At 46.4% G+C, this 18,041-nt stretch overlaps 1 protein-coding gene across 1 annotated transcript in view; it reads left to right on the forward strand.

Annotated features, from left to right (window-relative positions):
• The window catches only part of DTNB (dystrobrevin, beta), a 58,066-nt gene extending 43,877 nt beyond the window's left edge, over window positions 1-14,189 (forward strand). Inside the window, exons 7-8 of the mRNA XM_009890364.1 lie at window positions 3,943-4,109; window positions 14,061-14,189. Coding sequence (XP_009888666.1) covers window positions 3,943-4,109; window positions 14,061-14,189 — 296 coding nt within the window. The remainder of the gene's footprint in view (window positions 1-3,942; window positions 4,110-14,060) is intronic.
• Window positions 14,190-18,041: the final 3,852 nt, after the last annotated feature.

Below are 18,041 nucleotides of genomic sequence, written 5' to 3' on the forward strand. Positions count from 1 at the left end.
AGGAACTTCTTTACTTTGAGGGTAGTGGAGCAGTGGCGCAGGCTGCCCAGAGAGGTGGGGGAGTCTCCCCCTCTGGAGCAATCCCAAACCCGCCTGGACGCCGTCCTGTGCCACTGCTGGAGGTGCCCCTGCTCTGGCAGGGGGTGGACTAGATGATCTCCAGAGGTCCCTTCCAACCCTGACCATTCTGTGATTGTTCCAGTCTTCTCTTTACCAATCATTTTTAGAGTGTGCTTTTTGCTGTACATTGACTACTATCATAGAATCACAGAAAGGTTTGGGTTGGAAGGGACCTTGAAGACCACCCAGTGCCACCCCCTGCCCTGGGCAGGGCCACCTCCCCCCAGCCCAGGTTGCTCCAAGCCCCGTCCAACCTGGCCTTGAACACCTCCAGGGATGGGGCAGCCACAGCTTCTCGGGGCAACCTGCCCCAGGGGATCACCACCCTCACAGGAAACAATTTCTTCCTCATATCTCATCTCAATCTCCCCTCTGTCAGTGTCAAACCGTTCCCCCTCGTCCCACAGCTCCCCTCCCTGACCCAGAGTCCCCCCCAGCTCTCCTGGAGCCCCTTTAGGCACTGGAAGGGGCTCTGAGCTCTCCCCTTTTTGGCCTTCTCTTCTCCAGGCTGAACCCCCCCAACTCTCCCAGCCTGTCCTCCCAGCAGAGGGGCTCCAGCCCTCCCAGCATCTCCGGGGCCTCCTCTGGCCCCGCTCCACCAGGTCCATGTCTCTCCTATGTTGGGGCCTCTGGAGCTGGACGCAGTACTCCGTTATTATGTCGCCATTATTATTTTCCGTTGTGTTTTATTTTATCAGAATGTTGTTCTTGCTTTCCGAAATCAAGCATATCCATGTCAAGTTTTTGATTCTTTAGTTCAGGACTCTGTAGTACTTTTGTCCCCTTTTCACCACTAGGCATCTCTTCTAAACACATAGAGTTGGGGAAGCTAAGAGACAGTTTCGGGAGGGCAGGGAAGAAGAGACGAGCTGAAGGGGAGCACGGAGGTAGACAGAACGCGCCGCCGTCAGCTGAGACCAGCACATGGCTTTCCTTAAGGCAGCGAGCGAACGCTCTGGTGTCACAGGAGGCGGCAGCCCGGCCGCGGGCAGGAGGGACAGGAAGAAAAAAAAAAAAAGCTTTGGGAACCTGTGACTTCATCCGTCTCCCTTTCCGAAGGTAAACTTGAATTCATGTAAACATTCTTGAAACGTTTGCCTCGCTGCCGCTTAAAATCCGCTGTCAAAAAGTTTCAACACCTCCTTGGGCTTGAAGCTGGGGATAGATCACTCTGTCACTATTCTTAGGGTGAGAAACTTTCTTTTTTTTCTAATATTCTAGCATGATTTTTTTCTTATTGCAATTTAGAACCTTAAGTACCTGGTTTTTTGCCACTGGCTCTGGAGAACATACTGCTATTTTTGTACCTCTCGCATGTTTGATGAAACCTTCTCCCAGCCTGCTCCTAGCTGAGACCTCTACTAGATATTGCTCAGACAATTCTGTTGCCTTCTCCTCTACATATAATTAACCCACATCTTCCTTGAAATGGGATGCCCCAAATCAGACATTTTTGATGACGGTTCAATATGTTTATGAAACATATTGACCAGTGCGTGACCGCAAATAAAGCTCTTCGCTTATTAGGTCTTTCCGTTTTGGCAGTTAGCGGCGCTCTGGTCTTTTTCCAAGGAGAGTCACATCCAAGTTTCAGCCCTTTCATCTATTGTGTATTTCCCCTGTCATGAGAATATCACGGGAGACCAATTTTGTAAGAAGTAACTGAAGTAAAATGAAAAATTGATGACATTTGATGCCTGTTTCCTATTTTCAAGGTCAATTACTCTGTAATGGAAAGACATTAGGTTGATTTGGCAAACGTTGTCCATGGCTCATCTCTCTGTTGTCCTTCAGGTCCTTCCAGTACTTTGCTTTATTATTTGTTCCAGTACGTTTTCTCCAAGCTAAAATAACATGAGAAGTGAGTAGTTACATATGTATGATTTCACACCTTTTTAAGGATCAGCATTACAATTCTCATAACGTCCCTCTTAAATCCCCCGCTCTTCTCTGGGTTTCTGACTTTGTCTCTGAGTATTTGAGTTATTCTTTTAACCCTCATTATTAATTTGTCCCAGTTTTTGCTTCTGTAGGCTTCCTTTTGAATTTTAGGTTATTGAGAGATTCTTAATTTTAGCCACACTGGTCTTTTAATACAGTCTGCTCTTTCCTCTGCACTGAGGTACTTTATGCTTGTTTCTCTAGCAGCGGTTCTTTAAGGAACCGACAGTTCTTCTGACTCAGTTTTCCTGTTGCATTGTTTCTTGTTGTAGCTTCGCTGCTAATTCTCATGAGTTTACTGACATGTGCTGCACTGAAGTCGTGTTCTCTCTCTTCTGCTTCGTAAAATTCACACAATCACTCTGCTGGCATGCTGACTTAAGGTCACTTGTCATCTTTTTCAGCCAGTTCTTAGCTACTGTTTGAAACAAATCTGGAAGTCTTTCCTTTCATTGCTTCCTCTACCTTTTGTATTTTTTTAAAAGAAAAAAAAAAAGTCTCCAGTTCCTCTGCAGTCCGTTCCCACTGGGCATCTGTATACTGCCATCGCCCACCACGATCAAGTGGCGCTTAATACAGTGTCGCTCTGCGCTGCAGTAAAGCGTCATCGCCTGATCGTCTCAGCCTAATTATCCATGGCGTTTCTGCCCAGGTCAATGCTCGAGTTGCCTTGGCTTTAATTGTTACTCGTGTGTTTTCGGCAGTTTTGGCACGTGCATCCCCTCGTGCGGAGTCAGCACTTTGCACTGTTTAACTGCCCACACCTTCCGGCAGGAGCCGTCCCTCTGCATTAACGTTGTGGCCCTGTGCAGTTTTGCACCAAGTCTCAGTTGGAACAGATAAGTCGTGATTTTCATCATAGATCAAAACTTCAGACTCCTCCTAAGTATTTCTCTTGCCTCTTTCAGTAGTTTATAACAGGCATATGTAAGAATTTCGGCTGACTGGCCAGCGAGCTGCTCTTTTTCCCACTGTCTTCTCCACAGCCCGGTTATTTATACCCGCCTGGAATTACTTACGCTCTAGACCCGCAGCAACGCTAAACCATTTGCTCCTGTAACTCACCATCATCCTTCCACACTAGTGCCTGTGCCTCCCCTTTTGAGATGCAGTTGACACAGTAAGATATCTCCCTTACTTCATTCTCACATTCCACTTTTGTTTATTCTGAAGACTCCTCTCTTAAATGGAGCAAGTCTGCGATTGTTCATGGGTAGAAGAACAGGGAAGAAGCATTTCTTTATTGATTCTTTTAGCCCACTTCTGATGGTGACTCTGCATGTCACACCTAATTTAATTTTCCAGGTCTCGTGATGTTAAGATTTAGAGGTACGTTGGGGATTTCTTCCCCGTAAGCTATGGAGGTACCAGAGGCGGCTCACAGTCGGGGAAGAGTGAGGGAAGGTCCACGGTGAGAGGTGGTTCAGAGCAGAAGCCCATTGTGGACCTCTGAATTTGCCTCTTGTGTGAAAAGCTCTCTCAGCGGGCTCCAGGGCAGAGTGGTCTCCTTGGGCAGAAGTTAACGTGGGTGAATATAGCCTTTCTGCTCTCCCTGCCCGCTCGTATGGATGCTCGGCGTTGTTGGGCGTTCATGGAGACTTTGGGGTCTGAGTGTATCTGAGAAGGGAGAAGGCTGAAGAAGAGATACTGAATCTGTCAGATGGAACTGCTGTGTTATCATCAGCTTACATTTATGGGTAATCTTACTGAACTTACCTGCTCTGCACTCAAAATCATGACTGTCCAGAATAATGAGTTGGTTTAATGGTTAAGAACCTGGGGCGGGGGTTGGAAGCTCCAATGCAATTTGATGGTTGAGGTTTTCCTAAAGTCTGCTCATTACTTTTTTGTTTTTTCCCCTCTTTCCCCATCTCCGCCAAGTCTTCCATCCCGTGGAATGTTCGTATTGCCGGTGCGAGAGCATGATGGGTTTCCGGTACCGATGCCAGCAGTGCCACAACTACCAGCTCTGTCAAAACTGTTTTTGGCGTGGCCATGCAAATGGTCCTCATAGCAACCAGCATCAGATGAAGGAGCATTCCTCTTGGGTAACTCACCTTTGTTTGTCATGCTGAAACAACCGCTTCTGTACTGATTTATTCTGAAAGTTAAAGTTTTTATAGTAGAACTGCACAGTAGGACTTTTAAAGGTTTTCAAATAGCAAAAGCGTGTAAATAGGTGAAGTGTACTGTTTTTATTACAATTCATGTTGTTAATTCATTGATGGTTGTCGTTGTATTCAGTGCTGTTTGAAGCACACAAGTTTCTTCCCCTCTTCACATCGGTCCTACTTTTCTTATATTTTCCTCTCTTCTAGCTTAAAAAGACTTAAAGTTTGCAATACCTTTCCTTCCCCAAAAGGTGAACTAGTTCGCACAAACGCTGTGCCTAGAAGGGAACTTTATCCCAGTGGCATCTTTAAAGATAGTATTTCTTTAAGAGAAAAAATCAGTATTGTCATTGTCCTGAAAATTGTGAATATATGCACTGAAAACTCTTAACTAAAAAGCCTTAAAGAAATTATGTGAGAAGTAACATTTGGTTCGATGACTATACGATAATCACATCTCAAGAAATAATAGACGATTTTAGATATAAACCCCTATTTTATGGCAAAAGATTAAGCCCAACCTTCTACTTATTCAAAGAGAAGCTCAAATGGTGATTGGATTATAATTAATAATTATCTTCATGAGGAAGAGTCATTATAGTATTACTGTTTAATTTGGAAAATTGGGGCTTAATACCATTCAGTAGTTGAAAGGCGAAGATAGGAAAATGTGGTCTTAAATATTGTCCCTTTTTAACTGTGTGGGTAATAACCTTCTGGAATGTTTAATCAGAACTACCAGTAGATTCTTATCCCCTTATGTATCTATAAATGCATTTTTTAATAGAAAGCCGTCTCTGAGAGTAGCTCTGACTCAAGGCAGCCGTTTCCCCCTGAAGGCTCTGACCCGCGTTTGCAGCGAGTTGGGTGTCCCCGTTCTGGGTGTGGGATCTGTCAATCTCATCCCGTCTTGGTCCAGTATTCATTCTGAGGCATTTGATTCTTATTAGGCTGCGCAGAAGAAGTTTATTTTAAGAGCTAATGTGAATTGGAGGAGCGGGGAGTTACGGAAAGGGAAAAGTCGGAGTAATGCCGAGCGTCAGCGTGGCCCAGACGGCGCTCCCCCAAGCAGCTCCAAGGGAAGGTTTGGGTGCCGACACGGGCAGGAGCCGTGCCCGCCGGACAGCCGGGGTGCAGCCAGCGTGCCCTGCAGGTCGGGAATCCCCAGCGTCTGGCCTCAGGACCGGGTGGTGGCTCCGGAACCGCTTCCTTCCGCGCTCCTCGGGTGGAGGGAGAAGAGGGAATTGCACCTACGGAAGCAACACTGAACAAAGCACAGAACTGGAGGCAGAAGATTACCGGGAACAGGATTGGGAAACAGTTTTTACAGAACAAAAGGAAAGAATGTATGAAAGAAAATAGTGACAGCTGGGAACCCTGAGAGCGGCGAGATTTTAGTATCTAATGAAAGCATCGACACGTAAAAGCAATCGGTGCAGAAGTCTGTAGAAGGAATTGTAGCAGCAGCAAAGTTGGCTGTCTGGTAGAGAAACAAGAGGTAGCATCGCTGGTAAGAAGTGGCAGCAGGAGGTGACGTGGAAGGCACGCTCCAAAAGGTGCGCTTGTGTAAACCCGCTCCCTTCGGGGGAGGTGGTGTGCACGACCCCGGAGGAGTGCCCGCGCCTGAGCCAGAGAACGGAGGCGGGAGAGTGAAGGAGAGATCTACAGGCCTTGTTCAGCAGAGTCAGAATCCAAATCAGCGAAAGAGGAAACGAAGAGGCTAAGGGTTGTCTTAAGGCGAAGCAAAGACAAAAGATAGAAATCAAGGAGAAGAACGGAGAAATCTGAGGGATTTCAGTGAACAGTAAGGCAATCATAAGGAGCACTTCTGTTCTTGTAGTTTGAAGAAATAGTTCTGGCTGTAGCTCTAAAAATGTATAGCTGAGCATTTTTAACCATTTCCTGCATTCTTCAAGCAACAAAGTGTTTTAAATGGACTAAAAAAATCAGGGCTCCATAAAATACTACTACAGGCTGGGTTGTCTCCTGTAAACTGAGCACGGAAGAGGGGTCTTTTGAGAGAGGTCTCTTACATATTTTTTATTGTAGTCATTCTCAACTTTTGCAAGTCTTGTGTGTTAATTTTATGAAAATTTAAAAATTGTCTTTAAAAAAAAAAATCATAATTTTGGATTTGGACTGTATTGCCAGTGAAATGACAGCCAGTGAAATCCCTCAGGTGGTGAGGTCAGGGAACCTGAAGTTTTTCACATCAGTCTTCAGTATAGAATCACAGAATGGTTTAGGTTGGAAAGGACCTTGAAGATCATCGAGTTCCACCCCCTGCCATGGGCAGGGACACCTCCCACCAGCCCAGGTTGCCCAAGGCCACCTCCAGCCTGGCCTTGAACACCTCCAGGGATGGGGCCTCCACAACCTCTCTGGGCAACCTGTGCCAGTGCCTCACCACCCTCACAGGGAAAAACTTCTGCCTCATGTTTAATCTAAACCTGCCCTCTTCCAGTTTAGAGCCATTCCCCCTCGTCCTGTCACTCCGTGCCCCAGTAAAAAGTCTTACCCCAGTAGGACGCTCCTGCCTTCGCTAGGCTGGGGGCTAGTGCTGCTGGTAAAGGGGCAAAGCTGCACCTGGTAAAAAGATGAAGAACATCCATGAGAGGGAATGAATCTGAAGGTATCCAGTCTGGATCACTTCTGTTTTCCAAAAAGGTGCAAAAAAGTGCAGAAAATGGCAAAGTTCTCCGGTGGGACTAAGCAGCCTCAAAGTTTCGTGGAGGATCCCTGGTGGGGAGCAGGTCTGCAGGGGACAGGTTGGGGAATGCGGTCACTTGTGAGCTGGTACTCTCAGACAATAAAAAAAGACTTTTATTTTTCCTGGGTTTTCAACCCAGCCAGATCTAGCTCAGGGTTGTATGATGTATTTTCAAAGTTTTGGAGCCCCAAGACCCAGAATAAGCGTTAGTAGTAAGTATTTTCATAAGGGTCTTTTTTCCTGAAATTCTGAAGTGCCTTTGATAATTTTTTGATACTATAAATCACACAGTATAGTGATTTTATGTATATATATGAAAATACATATATTACTATAGTGATTTTATATATATTTTTATATATATATATGCAAGTTCAGGTAGAAACCTTTTTCCAAAAGAGAGGTTTTGCTGCATGAACACAGTGTGTGTTGGGGCCTGTTTGGGGGGGGGAACTTCAAACGCTTTCCAAATTTCTCCTTCTGGCCTATTTCAATTTTGTTTTTTTTAAATAGCCTTAAGCAGCGATTCGTTTAGTTACCTACACGCGGCAGGACTGAAAATCAAATTGTTCATTTTGAAAGCGTGTAGATTAGTCATTGTTCGTTCTGTTTGTTTATTTTTTGTTTAGCGGTCCCTGTCATCTATAAGTTTCAGGTAAAATGTTAAAATAGCCAAGTTACCCTAAAGGCTCGTACCCTGGTGTGTAAGTTGATGGCTTATTATCAACTGTAGCTGAGACAGAGCGCTCTTCCTGCTGGAAATGACGGACTGGTGGTTATTTATAAGCCCCCTTGCCGTGGTGGCTTTGGAGTAGGTATCAACAAGCCAAACACATATTTAGTTGTTTCTATAGTGATAATATCTGTGGCTTCCGTTGGGAAGTCATTCTGCTGGGTACTGATCGAATCTAAAACTAAAGACAGACCCTTTTATCTACCCGGTTAAAGGCTAGCGATACGGTAAGTAGCTGCTAATGAGGTTTTGCTCGCAGAATCACATCTCTCATATTTCTGGTTCATTTAATTTCCCATTTAGACTTTGTTAAAGCAGTTAAAAAATTTTGAACACGTTTTTGTTCAGTCCCCCAGAACCAAAGCCGAAAGGGGACGCGGTATTAAGCGGCGTGCTCTGCATCCCTGTCCCGCTGCTGTCCGTGCGTGGGGGCTGGGGCGGAGAAGGTGCCTTCCCACGGGGGGTTCCGGCAGAGGGCACGCCGCCCCCGCGCACCCACCGCTGCCCCGTCCCGCATCCCGGCCCCTGAGCGTGCGCTGCACCCACCGCACATCCCGCTTGGCCTCTTGCTGCCCAACCCGCCCGGCTGCCGGGCACGGTTCCTCTGGGGGGGGAAGAGGGAAAGTTCTCTGGGCACCGACTTCCAAAATGGTTTTTGCTTGGTTGCCCGTTTTCAGCGTAGAAGGGGGGATAACGCTGCCTCACGTCGTGTTTGCCTCCTGGGCCCTCCAGGGTATTACAAGTAATGTCAGTAAAATGAGGCAGGTGTTGGAGGGGAGGGGGGAAAAGAGAGAGAGGGAGAGAAATGGATAACTTAAAACCCTCTGTTTTCAAACAAGTGTTCTCACCCACCGAGTTTCAGTTCAGTTTTTATTACCTACAAATTTCTAAGCCCGTTGTAACGAGTGTTTACTACACCCTTCTGGTAGAGGGGGATGTGATTTATAAATAGAGAGTTAGAAAAAGGTAGAAAGAGAGCTTCTGGTAATGTTGTTTGTAGTTTCCACCTTTTTAATTCCATGGTGGAAGTAGTTGGGGGTTTTTTAACAGAGGCAGCCGTTGGTAGGAAGGTGGGTGGACAGACAGGGTCTATGAACCATTCTGAAATGAAAAGGATGTGGCAACACACGACACAGATGCAACGTGTTTTCGAACATATGAAACATCAGAGTTGCGTTTTACTGATAATCTCGCTTCTCTGGCGCATGGAGCACAGTTCTGCAGTGGGATCTGTCGGTGAGGCACTGGTTTTCCCAGCAGAAAGCAGCCGTGTGGGTCTGATGTGCGTACCTCGGCCCCGCGGGTTTGTGCCCGTCCGGCAGCTCCGAGGGTAATGCTGGTCCGCAGGCGGGCGCAGCGCCGCACTGTCTAAACCTGGGTAAGAACACACACTCAGCACTTGCCCTCATTTTTGGGGGGGGTTTCCTTGGCCGTGGTCTCCCGCTCCCTGTGTGCGGGGCTGCCCCCCCCGGGAACATTCCCCCGGTAGTCGTTCCTAGTACTTCAAATTACTTTTATTGATTTATAGATGAGTTGCACACTTATGCAGGCATCGCTACTTAAGTTATAGTCGTGCTTTATTTATGAGTAAGTTGGATAGAAATGGGATTGTTTACTGAATGCAAGTGTAGACTCCCTCGACTGGTGTATCAATGATACGTTTGCTGAAATAACCGAACCCCGAGCGTTCGGGCTGCGTTTGATTCTGCCCGAGGATGAGTGCCATAGGGAGAGTGATTCCCTGGTTAATAGGAAAGATATTTCAACCGTACCTTGCGGCTGTACCAGTGGGATGTGGAATCCCCTGAGGAGTGCAGTGCAGAGCAGGGGCTCCCTCAGCCTTGTACGGTACAAAAGAGAACAAACATTCCGGTCTCTCAGAAGTATTGACTGTATTTTTTGGAGCTTTCTCTGGGACCTGGAGAAGCCAGATGTGCTCGCTGGTGGGCAGGCACCGGTTCGGACCGTGCAAACTGTGTTTGAGCGCTGCTGGTTGTGGACTGCAGTGGCAGCGCAGAGTGCGCGCACTGGTGCTGCGACGACCTGTATAGCATTCGCCCCATCTCTTCTGACCTCCACTGCTGCTTCAGCTGAAAAATTTTATTAAACTGCATCACCTGGAAAGCGGTGGGGGCAGTGGTGTTACAGACACAGTTGTGGCTATTTGGGTTCATACCCGACTCAGTAGTCCACCACTGAGTCTGAACTCCATAGTTGTTTCAGAGCACAGGAACCCCGAAACGTAAATGGCAAAGAAGCAGCTCAAGAGGAAGGGGATCCACAGGGATGTCCGGTAACTGCACACTGAATTGAAACTATTTAGAAGCTTTACTGATTCCTCAAACACTTACGGCACCTGGCTGCAAACGTTTCTCACAAATTATTCTGTGCGCGATGAAAAAGAAGCAGAAGCTGTTTCTTTGGAATGTTTATTGATAGATTTGGGCAAAAGGTGAGTATCCGTGTCCTGGGGACGTGGTTTAGAAGTGGTTTTGTCAGGGCAGGTTAATGGTTGGACTTGATGATCTTAAAGGTCCCTTCCAACCTCAGCAATTCTATGATTCTGTCCTCCACTGGCAGGCCTGGATGTGCAAAAGACCCAGTTTCCTGGAGAAAGGGTCTCAGAAAGGCTGTCCAATTTGAGAAGCGTTGTGCCGCGAGGCAGGAGCTCCGCCAGAGGCACTGCAGCCGTTCCCTGCTAATGCCCTCAGAAGTGCACAGCGCTGCTGCCACCGCTGGAGCCAAACCTGCGTCTCGTGAACCCTTGGGAATAACGCGGAGGAGAAACCTTTCACGGATGCCTGGGCAATTAGGTGATCGGTAAAAGGGGAAGGAAAATGGCTGTATGACCAAACAGTTTGGAGGAGAACCAAAACCATGAGCACCTGAGTCCAGGAAGGTTGCTGAGATGTTTGTCCAGATAAACAGCGCGTATTTGTGTGCCTGACATTTTGGGGATCATCAGCCATGCGTGCCATCAGGCTGGTGTGATGGCCACCGCAGTGCCAAGCCCGCCCAGCCACGTACCGTGCCCATTAGGAAGTCAACCAGACGGGGTTGCCGTGCTGTTCCCCGCGGAGCGCGGACGGAGCCACGGGGAGCGCAGGGCCGCGTTGGCCGGTGTCTGCGGCTCCGCTGCCGTAGCAGAAGGCAATGTGAGGTGGTTGAATGCCTCCGAAAATAAAGGTGCACCAGACTGTTTTCCCATCTAAAGTTGAAGATAAATGAGACCATAAATTGGACTCTAGAATGTGTGAAACCTTTTTCAAAGTCTGAAACTATTTATTTTTATAGAAGTTAGTTATTTGATAGTTAAATTTTAATTAATTTACTAATATGAGTTTCAACTACTCATTTAGCATTGAAATTTATGAATACTGGGAATTTTGCAGTACTATATCCAAGTTCTAAACCAGCTGAGATCCTGTTGTGACAGAGCTTACAGATACTTCATAAACCACAGTTTGCCCCCAGCTAGTTACCAACATAGATCAAATTCGAGAAGAAACAAGACGGAAGAGCTGGGGAGGAAGAAGATGGTGAAGAAATGGGGTGCTAGTGATGGGCGAGTGGATGGTGGTGTCTGGGGAGGCGTGTGGTGGTGGGGGGGGGGATTGTCTATTGTGGGGTGTCGGCAGTGGGGGAGAGGGTTGTGTTACCGCGGGGCTCTCTGTGTTCTGCTTTTCTGCAGGGGCGAGCATCCCACCTTTGCAGAATGGGGTACTCTCCCCGTACAGAGGATGTCAAACAGGAGGTGGAGACTGGCGACAGGGATGATAGGGAGGTGGTTTTTATTAGAGATGTCTAAAGTACAACCCAGCTAATTGAAAGGAAAAAAAATAAAATAGCTGTTTCTCAGGGAAAGGCGACACGGTGAGAGGTGTACGTGCCATTCAGCCGGCTCTGCGCCTTCCCCGCCAGCTGCACTGGGAAGCGGTATCAAAACGATGGGATCAATGGAAATTATCTCTCCCCTATAATTTTCGGAAAGTGAAGCTGCAGCAGCGGCTCAGTTGTGCGGCGTTCCAGACAGCGCTGCGTTTGTCTGACAAAATAAATGGTGGGGTAGCACAATGGGATGTAGTGTTTGTTACCACAATGAGGAAAACCCTTTAAAATAGCCTAAAAATACTGCAAAAAGGGGGTCACAGAAAAGGCACGCTGAGAATAGATGCTCTCTGCAGAAACCAAAAGGTGAACCGGGTAAAGAGTAAAGTGGGAAATACTCTAAAAGGGGAAGTGGTGGAGAACAAACGGAGAGAGAAATATATGTGGAAATTTTCAACATGTAGAAGAATTGAGAAAAAACAGAATTTTACTTTTGGTATCATCAGATTTGTGTGCGTAATTTAAATTTTACTGTGGACTTAGTCGGAAGTGCTGTAAAGATTGGATTGTGGTTTTCATAGGATTTCAAAATAACTAAGGACTGATCCTCACCTGTAGAACCTTTCCCAGTGAGAGCGCCGTGCGCTTCAGCTCTCTTTGGAGGGGTCATCCATTGATGGCAATCTACCAGGTTTTCTCAACACGCGAAAACAGAAACAAGAAACCCCTCAGCTTACCGTCTGGAAGTCTTTTTAGCACTTCCTAAGCTGAGGTGCTTCTGAAGGTGCCGTTGTACAGAGCTCCCTAGAGGAGACTCCCCTCAAGCAGTTCATGATCTTGACGTCTTTCCTGCGGAAGCCCTTCTTGGTGAGAGGAGATCAGAATCTTACACCCATCACAAGATTTCTGCAGTGGTACTGTGACAGGGCCAAGAGCTCTGTCTGCAGAGCCAAAGATAATATATTGGGAAGATCAGCTGCCCGTTTCCCCGGGTATCTGCAGGTGGTTGGGTGGCTTGCTCTCCGTGGCCTTCCTGCCTTCTGCTGCCTCGCAGGTTAGATCTGTGGGCTAGTGGATGAAAATTCCAGAATCTGAAAGGAATTAGGCTGCAACATATTGAATAATTGGTTTAGTTTGTGAAACGGTATGCTTTCAATACGGTAACCAGGCCAGAGCACGCGTTGTAAAGCTGTGTGAGATGCTGATGGAGGCATGTGACTGGAATTCGACTGTAACTGCTGCTTGAATCTTCTCTGACTCGTACTTCAGGGCAGAATATGATCATGAGTAATTCTTTTTTTCCCAAGACTACAATCGTCACGAATTCGGCGGCAGCCTCCATTCGTGGTTTTTAGAGTTCTCAGTTCCCATTGACTTTGAGTTGTAAGGTAGTTGAAGGAGGATAATAAATCTTCAGTTAGGAACCAGCTAATCTAATATATCCTCACGGGCCTTCAGCTCATCTTTCTTTTCCAATTTGAAAGGAATTTTTCTCTTTTTTTCATTGCTTTCCGATTGATATTAGTATTTTACTTTATACTTAAAATGCATCCCGATCTACTACAACCCACATAAATCCACAGAGGGAGCAACTTCCTCACGCATGGGTTCTCCACCCAAAAAAGCCTTTATTGCCTGTTCTCTGTTGCTAAGCCGAGAGGCCCAGAGTTGATGATTCTCAGTAGTTTACTGATTACTAATTGTTTATTTCATTGTTAGTAAATATTAGTGATTGTTAGTAACTAACTTATACTAACTGTAACTATGTGTGTAACTCCTGTCCTGGGGAGCATTGCCTCCTCTTTAGATCAGTGTTAATCTGAATTTTAATTTGAATGTGCCCTGAGAGTTGGTCCCAGTTCTGCTTTGGAATGTCTTACAGGAGTATTAAAAATTTACAGAGGAGTAACTCACCAGCAGGTTACAGAGAGACGGGCTGTTGAGGGGTTAGACCAGAGAACCAGAAGTGCCGGGTTCCTTCGGAGCTCTCGTAAAAGCCTTATGTGGCCTCCCACGTCGCTGGCACGGGTTCGGTGGGTGTAAGAACATTTTAAGATGTTTGAAGCGCATGACTTAGGCCGTCCATCCGTCCTTGTGGGTTTGGCCGCACTTGTCAGCAGCCTTTCAGCCTTCCCTCGGTGATCCCAGAGAAGCTGTGGCTGCCCCATCCCTGGAGGTGTTCAAGGCCAGGTTGGACGGGGCTTGGAGCAACCTGGGCTGGGGGGAGGTGGCCCTGCCCAGGGCAGGGGGTGGACTAGATGAGCTTTAAGGTCCCTTCCAACCCAAACCATTCTGTGATTCGATTATAGATCCCTTCATTGTGTATGACTGCCTCCTGGTTTAATTCCTGACAGAAACACCAGAAAATTGCTTTATTTCTTGATCTTACATACTTTTGTTTAACTACTTTCATGTTTCAATATTATAGCGCCAAAAGCCCCCACAAAACCCGTTCACCTACATAGTTTCTGTACTAATTTCTCAGGTATGGTATAACGTAAATGGATATTTCTGAATATTCTAGCACTATGCATTTCCGTACTCTGTTACCTGATTGCACGTACTACTCTGCTCTTCGTAGGAGTCAACTCATTTTTGTCATTCTTTTCAAAAACAGAAATCGCCTGCAAAGAAGCTGAGCCATGCGATTAGTAAATCCCTTGGTTGCGTACCAAGCAGAGAACCGCCTCGCCCTGTATTTCCCGAGCAGCCAGAAAAGCCACTTGATCTTGCACATATAGTGTGAGTATCTGTTTTAATCCATTTTTCACTTAATCAGTGGTACAAAGCACGGTGTCTGTAGCTGTACTGGGCTTTGGAACTGGCTAGCAGAAAGGAGCCCTCGGATTAGAGCTGTGAAGTTGCAAAGCTGTAGCTGTTATATGTGTTTCTCTGAAAAATTATCCGAAACGTACTGTTTTGTGAAGAATACCTTGGAAACAAGAACAGAGATACAGAACATGTTTACGCAGAGTTAGACTAAGGCCTGACTGTGAGCGTCTATTCGCATGTCAGAGTGCCGATCAGTCCTGCCTGTTGTCCCTCGCCGGATCGGATCGGACTCTATTTTCTCATTTATTGTAGATTAGAATTATATAAACAAAGCAACGTTAAACATATTTACATGCAAGTTAACGTTGCCTAATATTAGCCAGAGTGGGGCTTAGCTTGCCGCTGCCGCCTGGAGCGTTGGCTTTACGTTCCCGTTTGTCTCTCCGAGAGGTTCACTGTCGGTTTTTTGCTCAATGGCATTGTTGGAACCCTTTTGTTCCGACCTCAGTGCGGAACCGATGGAATGATTTTGATGAAATACCATTGTACTGGTGTTGCTTTGAAGGGACTTAAAGTCAGTCTGCTTCCCCAGTTTGCCACTTTTCACATCAAAAGTAAAACCTGAGACCAAAAAAAACACTCAAACAAATTCTGTTACTGTATGCGTATAATAAACTGGGCCTCCAGGTAGATCTGCTTTGACATCCTACAGAGTCTTGAGAAAAAGTCTCAGGCTTTTCATATATCTAAATTTAAGCACGTGCTCCAGAGAAGAGTGAGGAGAGAGGAGCAGAGCAAAGGGATGTAATTTAGATAAACTGGAGAACTCCCATTTTCATGAGTATTGAGTAGCTGGTGGTTCTGAGAGTAAGCGCAAGTCGATGCTTTTCTGGTTTTCTTTGGACGTCATAAAGACCAGATCCTTCTTGAACTGCTCCTCCATCACACTTTCTGACGGGAGAACCAAGGTGTTCGAATCCGAATGTCTTATAACCTCGGGCGGTTCAGTGTTAGGCCGTGCTGCCTCGGCCTTCCCCACCGCCGTGGGGCTTTGATTGACCCGCTCTTCTGTGCGCTCCTTTTGACAGTTGTGGCAGTCGTTAAGAAAAGGCTGGAGGCTAGCTTGCCAAAATATCGGAAAGGTGAGAACCGTGCAGCTTATCGTAGTGGCGCAAAACACTCGTGTGGCTTTCTTTTGTGAAGAGCATAGAAGACCCGTAACTTGGCATGGAAGAGTAGTTGCAATGCTAGACGCATTAACGGCCTAGTTTGGAGCTTTACCGATTTCTGCTTAGCTCTGTCATTGTTTTTTTCCAGTTCTCGCATCACTAAATATTTAACAACTTTATAATGCTTGCTGTAGTCCTGTGCAGTGAGGGGAGTTGCTCTGATTTGATGGAATATAATTGTTCTGATTTTCTCTGTGAAATTACACTCAAATTAAGAAAAAAAAAAAAAAAAGTAAAAAAAAAAAAAGTCTGTTGTGCTACTGTTGAATTGAGAGCTGAAGTCTGGGCTCTCCTAAGGGATGGCGTGTCAGACCCTCACGGACAGGGCTGTACCTTGTCCACAGAAGTATCTCCATGCCTTAGCTGGGATGTGTTGTGGCGTTTGTCACTTCGCTTTAAATCTGGGTTTTCTGTAGGAAGGTGCTGCCCAGCCTCACAGAAAACAACCTCATGTTTGAAATCTTATCAGAACACGAATCCGTGCACGGGTTTTTTAGATTTTTCTCTGTGCTGCTTCCATGTTGAAAAGCGCTGACATTCACAAGAGAAAATTAGTAGTTTACGATGTAATGCTTCTATAAAATGAAAAGAATATGTCATTGTGTAAGTGCAGCGTATGAAAGCGCTGACCGCCGTGGTGGTGTGTGGAGGGAAGCCGCAGACACTCATCCCAAACCTGCCGGCCGAAGTTTCATCTCCGGCACAGGTCACAGAGCTTGATGAATTACTACTTTCTTTTGCTGGGACTCGTTAATTTGTTAACGGATCAAACAAGTTTCCGTCCTGAGCCAGACGAGAAGGTGGAGGCTGACGGGGTGGCTCCTGTGCTCTGTAGGTGTACGGGTGACCCGTGGGAGGTGCTGGTGGAGAAGTGCCTCCAGGTTTGCTTTGCCTTCCCGTGAGTAACAGAGGACACCTCGATTCCCGCACGCGGCGCCGGTGTTTTCCTCAGCCCAGAGGCAGCTGTGTGCCGCGGCGGCAGCGCCGGGCGGGGAGACGGGGGCTGGGAGAAGGTGGGCAGGAGGGCGGCAGGGCCGACGGCGAGCAGCGGGATGTGGCACGGCACCCTCTGCGGTGACGGGCACTGCCGCCCAGCCACTCTGGGCAGCAGCAGGACAACCCCGAGACATCTCCTCTGTGCTGCTGGCTTTCATTAAAAAAAAATATCTGTGCCCTAAGAAGCCAAAATATTGGGAACTCCTGCCTAATACTGCAAGGGCGACTGCGGGAACGACCGATAATGGTCTGGTGCAGAAATAATGTAAGTAGGTGATTTATATCAAACACTAAATCGCACGGAAATAAAATGAGCATAGGACTAAATAGACCTACTGGGGTTTTAGCGTAAGTGATATAAGAGCTTTGGGGTTTGCTGTGTAAGTGATACCGCTGAAAGAATGAAAAAAAAAAAAAAAAAAGCACACGCCCCCTCCCCCAGTTTTTAATTGTGAAAAGTGACATAGCCGGCGGAGATTCTTTGATAGAACTCAACTTAGAAAGAGGAATTGCTTAAGGCCACGATGAGTCATTATTTAGGTGTCAGTGATCACAACTTGATTACATTTTTCCATGCAAATGAGGTGCACATCAGCATCTAACAAACGCTTTAGAGGAGAGTGTCTCGCAAAGCTGAAATCGGCTTCAGCTGAGTCAATAATGCAAATGTAAAAATATCAATAACTAGGAACTGTTTAAGAATACTTGGCCAAATGCTCGAGGGAAAACAAGGCTTGGAAGGGAAGAAAAAACAGCTGTACTTGTCAAGGGAAGGAGAAAAGACAGAAATTGGTAGCAAAGAATGTAAACTAGTGGTTTATAAGTTACTGGCGAATGGTTTTCAGGTTGTGGTTTGGCAGAGGGGAGCAGCTGTGCGATGTGCCGATGGGGAGATGTTCCCCTTCCAGAGATAACCCAAGAGGACGCTGAATTGCACCGACTATGTTTACAGTCCAAACCGCATTTCGAAATAATTTCTTAATTTGGATACTCGCTGCTGATTGTTGATGTGTCTCGGAGCACTGGAAAGTTCCCAGAGCACTGGAAAAAATACGTATGACCTCATTTCTTTTTTCGAGGCGGTGGAGGGGCAGGCAATGAAGTCAAGCAGGGCAATCTCTGACACGTTGGTTTACCCGCATGACTTTGATGGTGAATAAAATAATTGAGTGGTAGATAAGCTATTTTGTTGATCAGTAACTAAAGAGGTGACTCGTGCCAGTCAAGGATGGGCTTTTGGCAGTTTGGTGTAGTCAGGCACAGCTTGTGTCTTCTTTTTTGAGATTAATTTTGATGAGTAAAGTGACATTGCTGGCTTAATGCATTTATTATGAGCATTGAATAATTTAGAAAACAATGATCGATATGGCACATATACAGCAGTTTGGAAAAAAAATTGTTTAGCTCATTGTCCTCAATATAACTGCAAAAAGGTTACCGGATAGGGCGTGTTTTCAAGCGGAGTCCTACGGGGATCAAACCTCGCTCCTGTGCTGTTAACGCTGGGTTTCATCACCAGGAGGAAAACGTATGGAATCGCTGCTGGTGGGCTAGACGGAGAAATGGGAAAAATATTGGAGCAATGAGGAAGACGAGAAGGA

This window comes from Charadrius vociferus, unplaced genomic scaffold (genome assembly GCF_000708025.1).
Source record: "Charadrius vociferus isolate BGI_N301 unplaced genomic scaffold, ASM70802v2 scaffold647, whole genome shotgun sequence".
In the NCBI taxonomy this organism is placed as follows: domain Eukaryota; kingdom Metazoa; phylum Chordata; class Aves; order Charadriiformes; family Charadriidae; genus Charadrius; species Charadrius vociferus.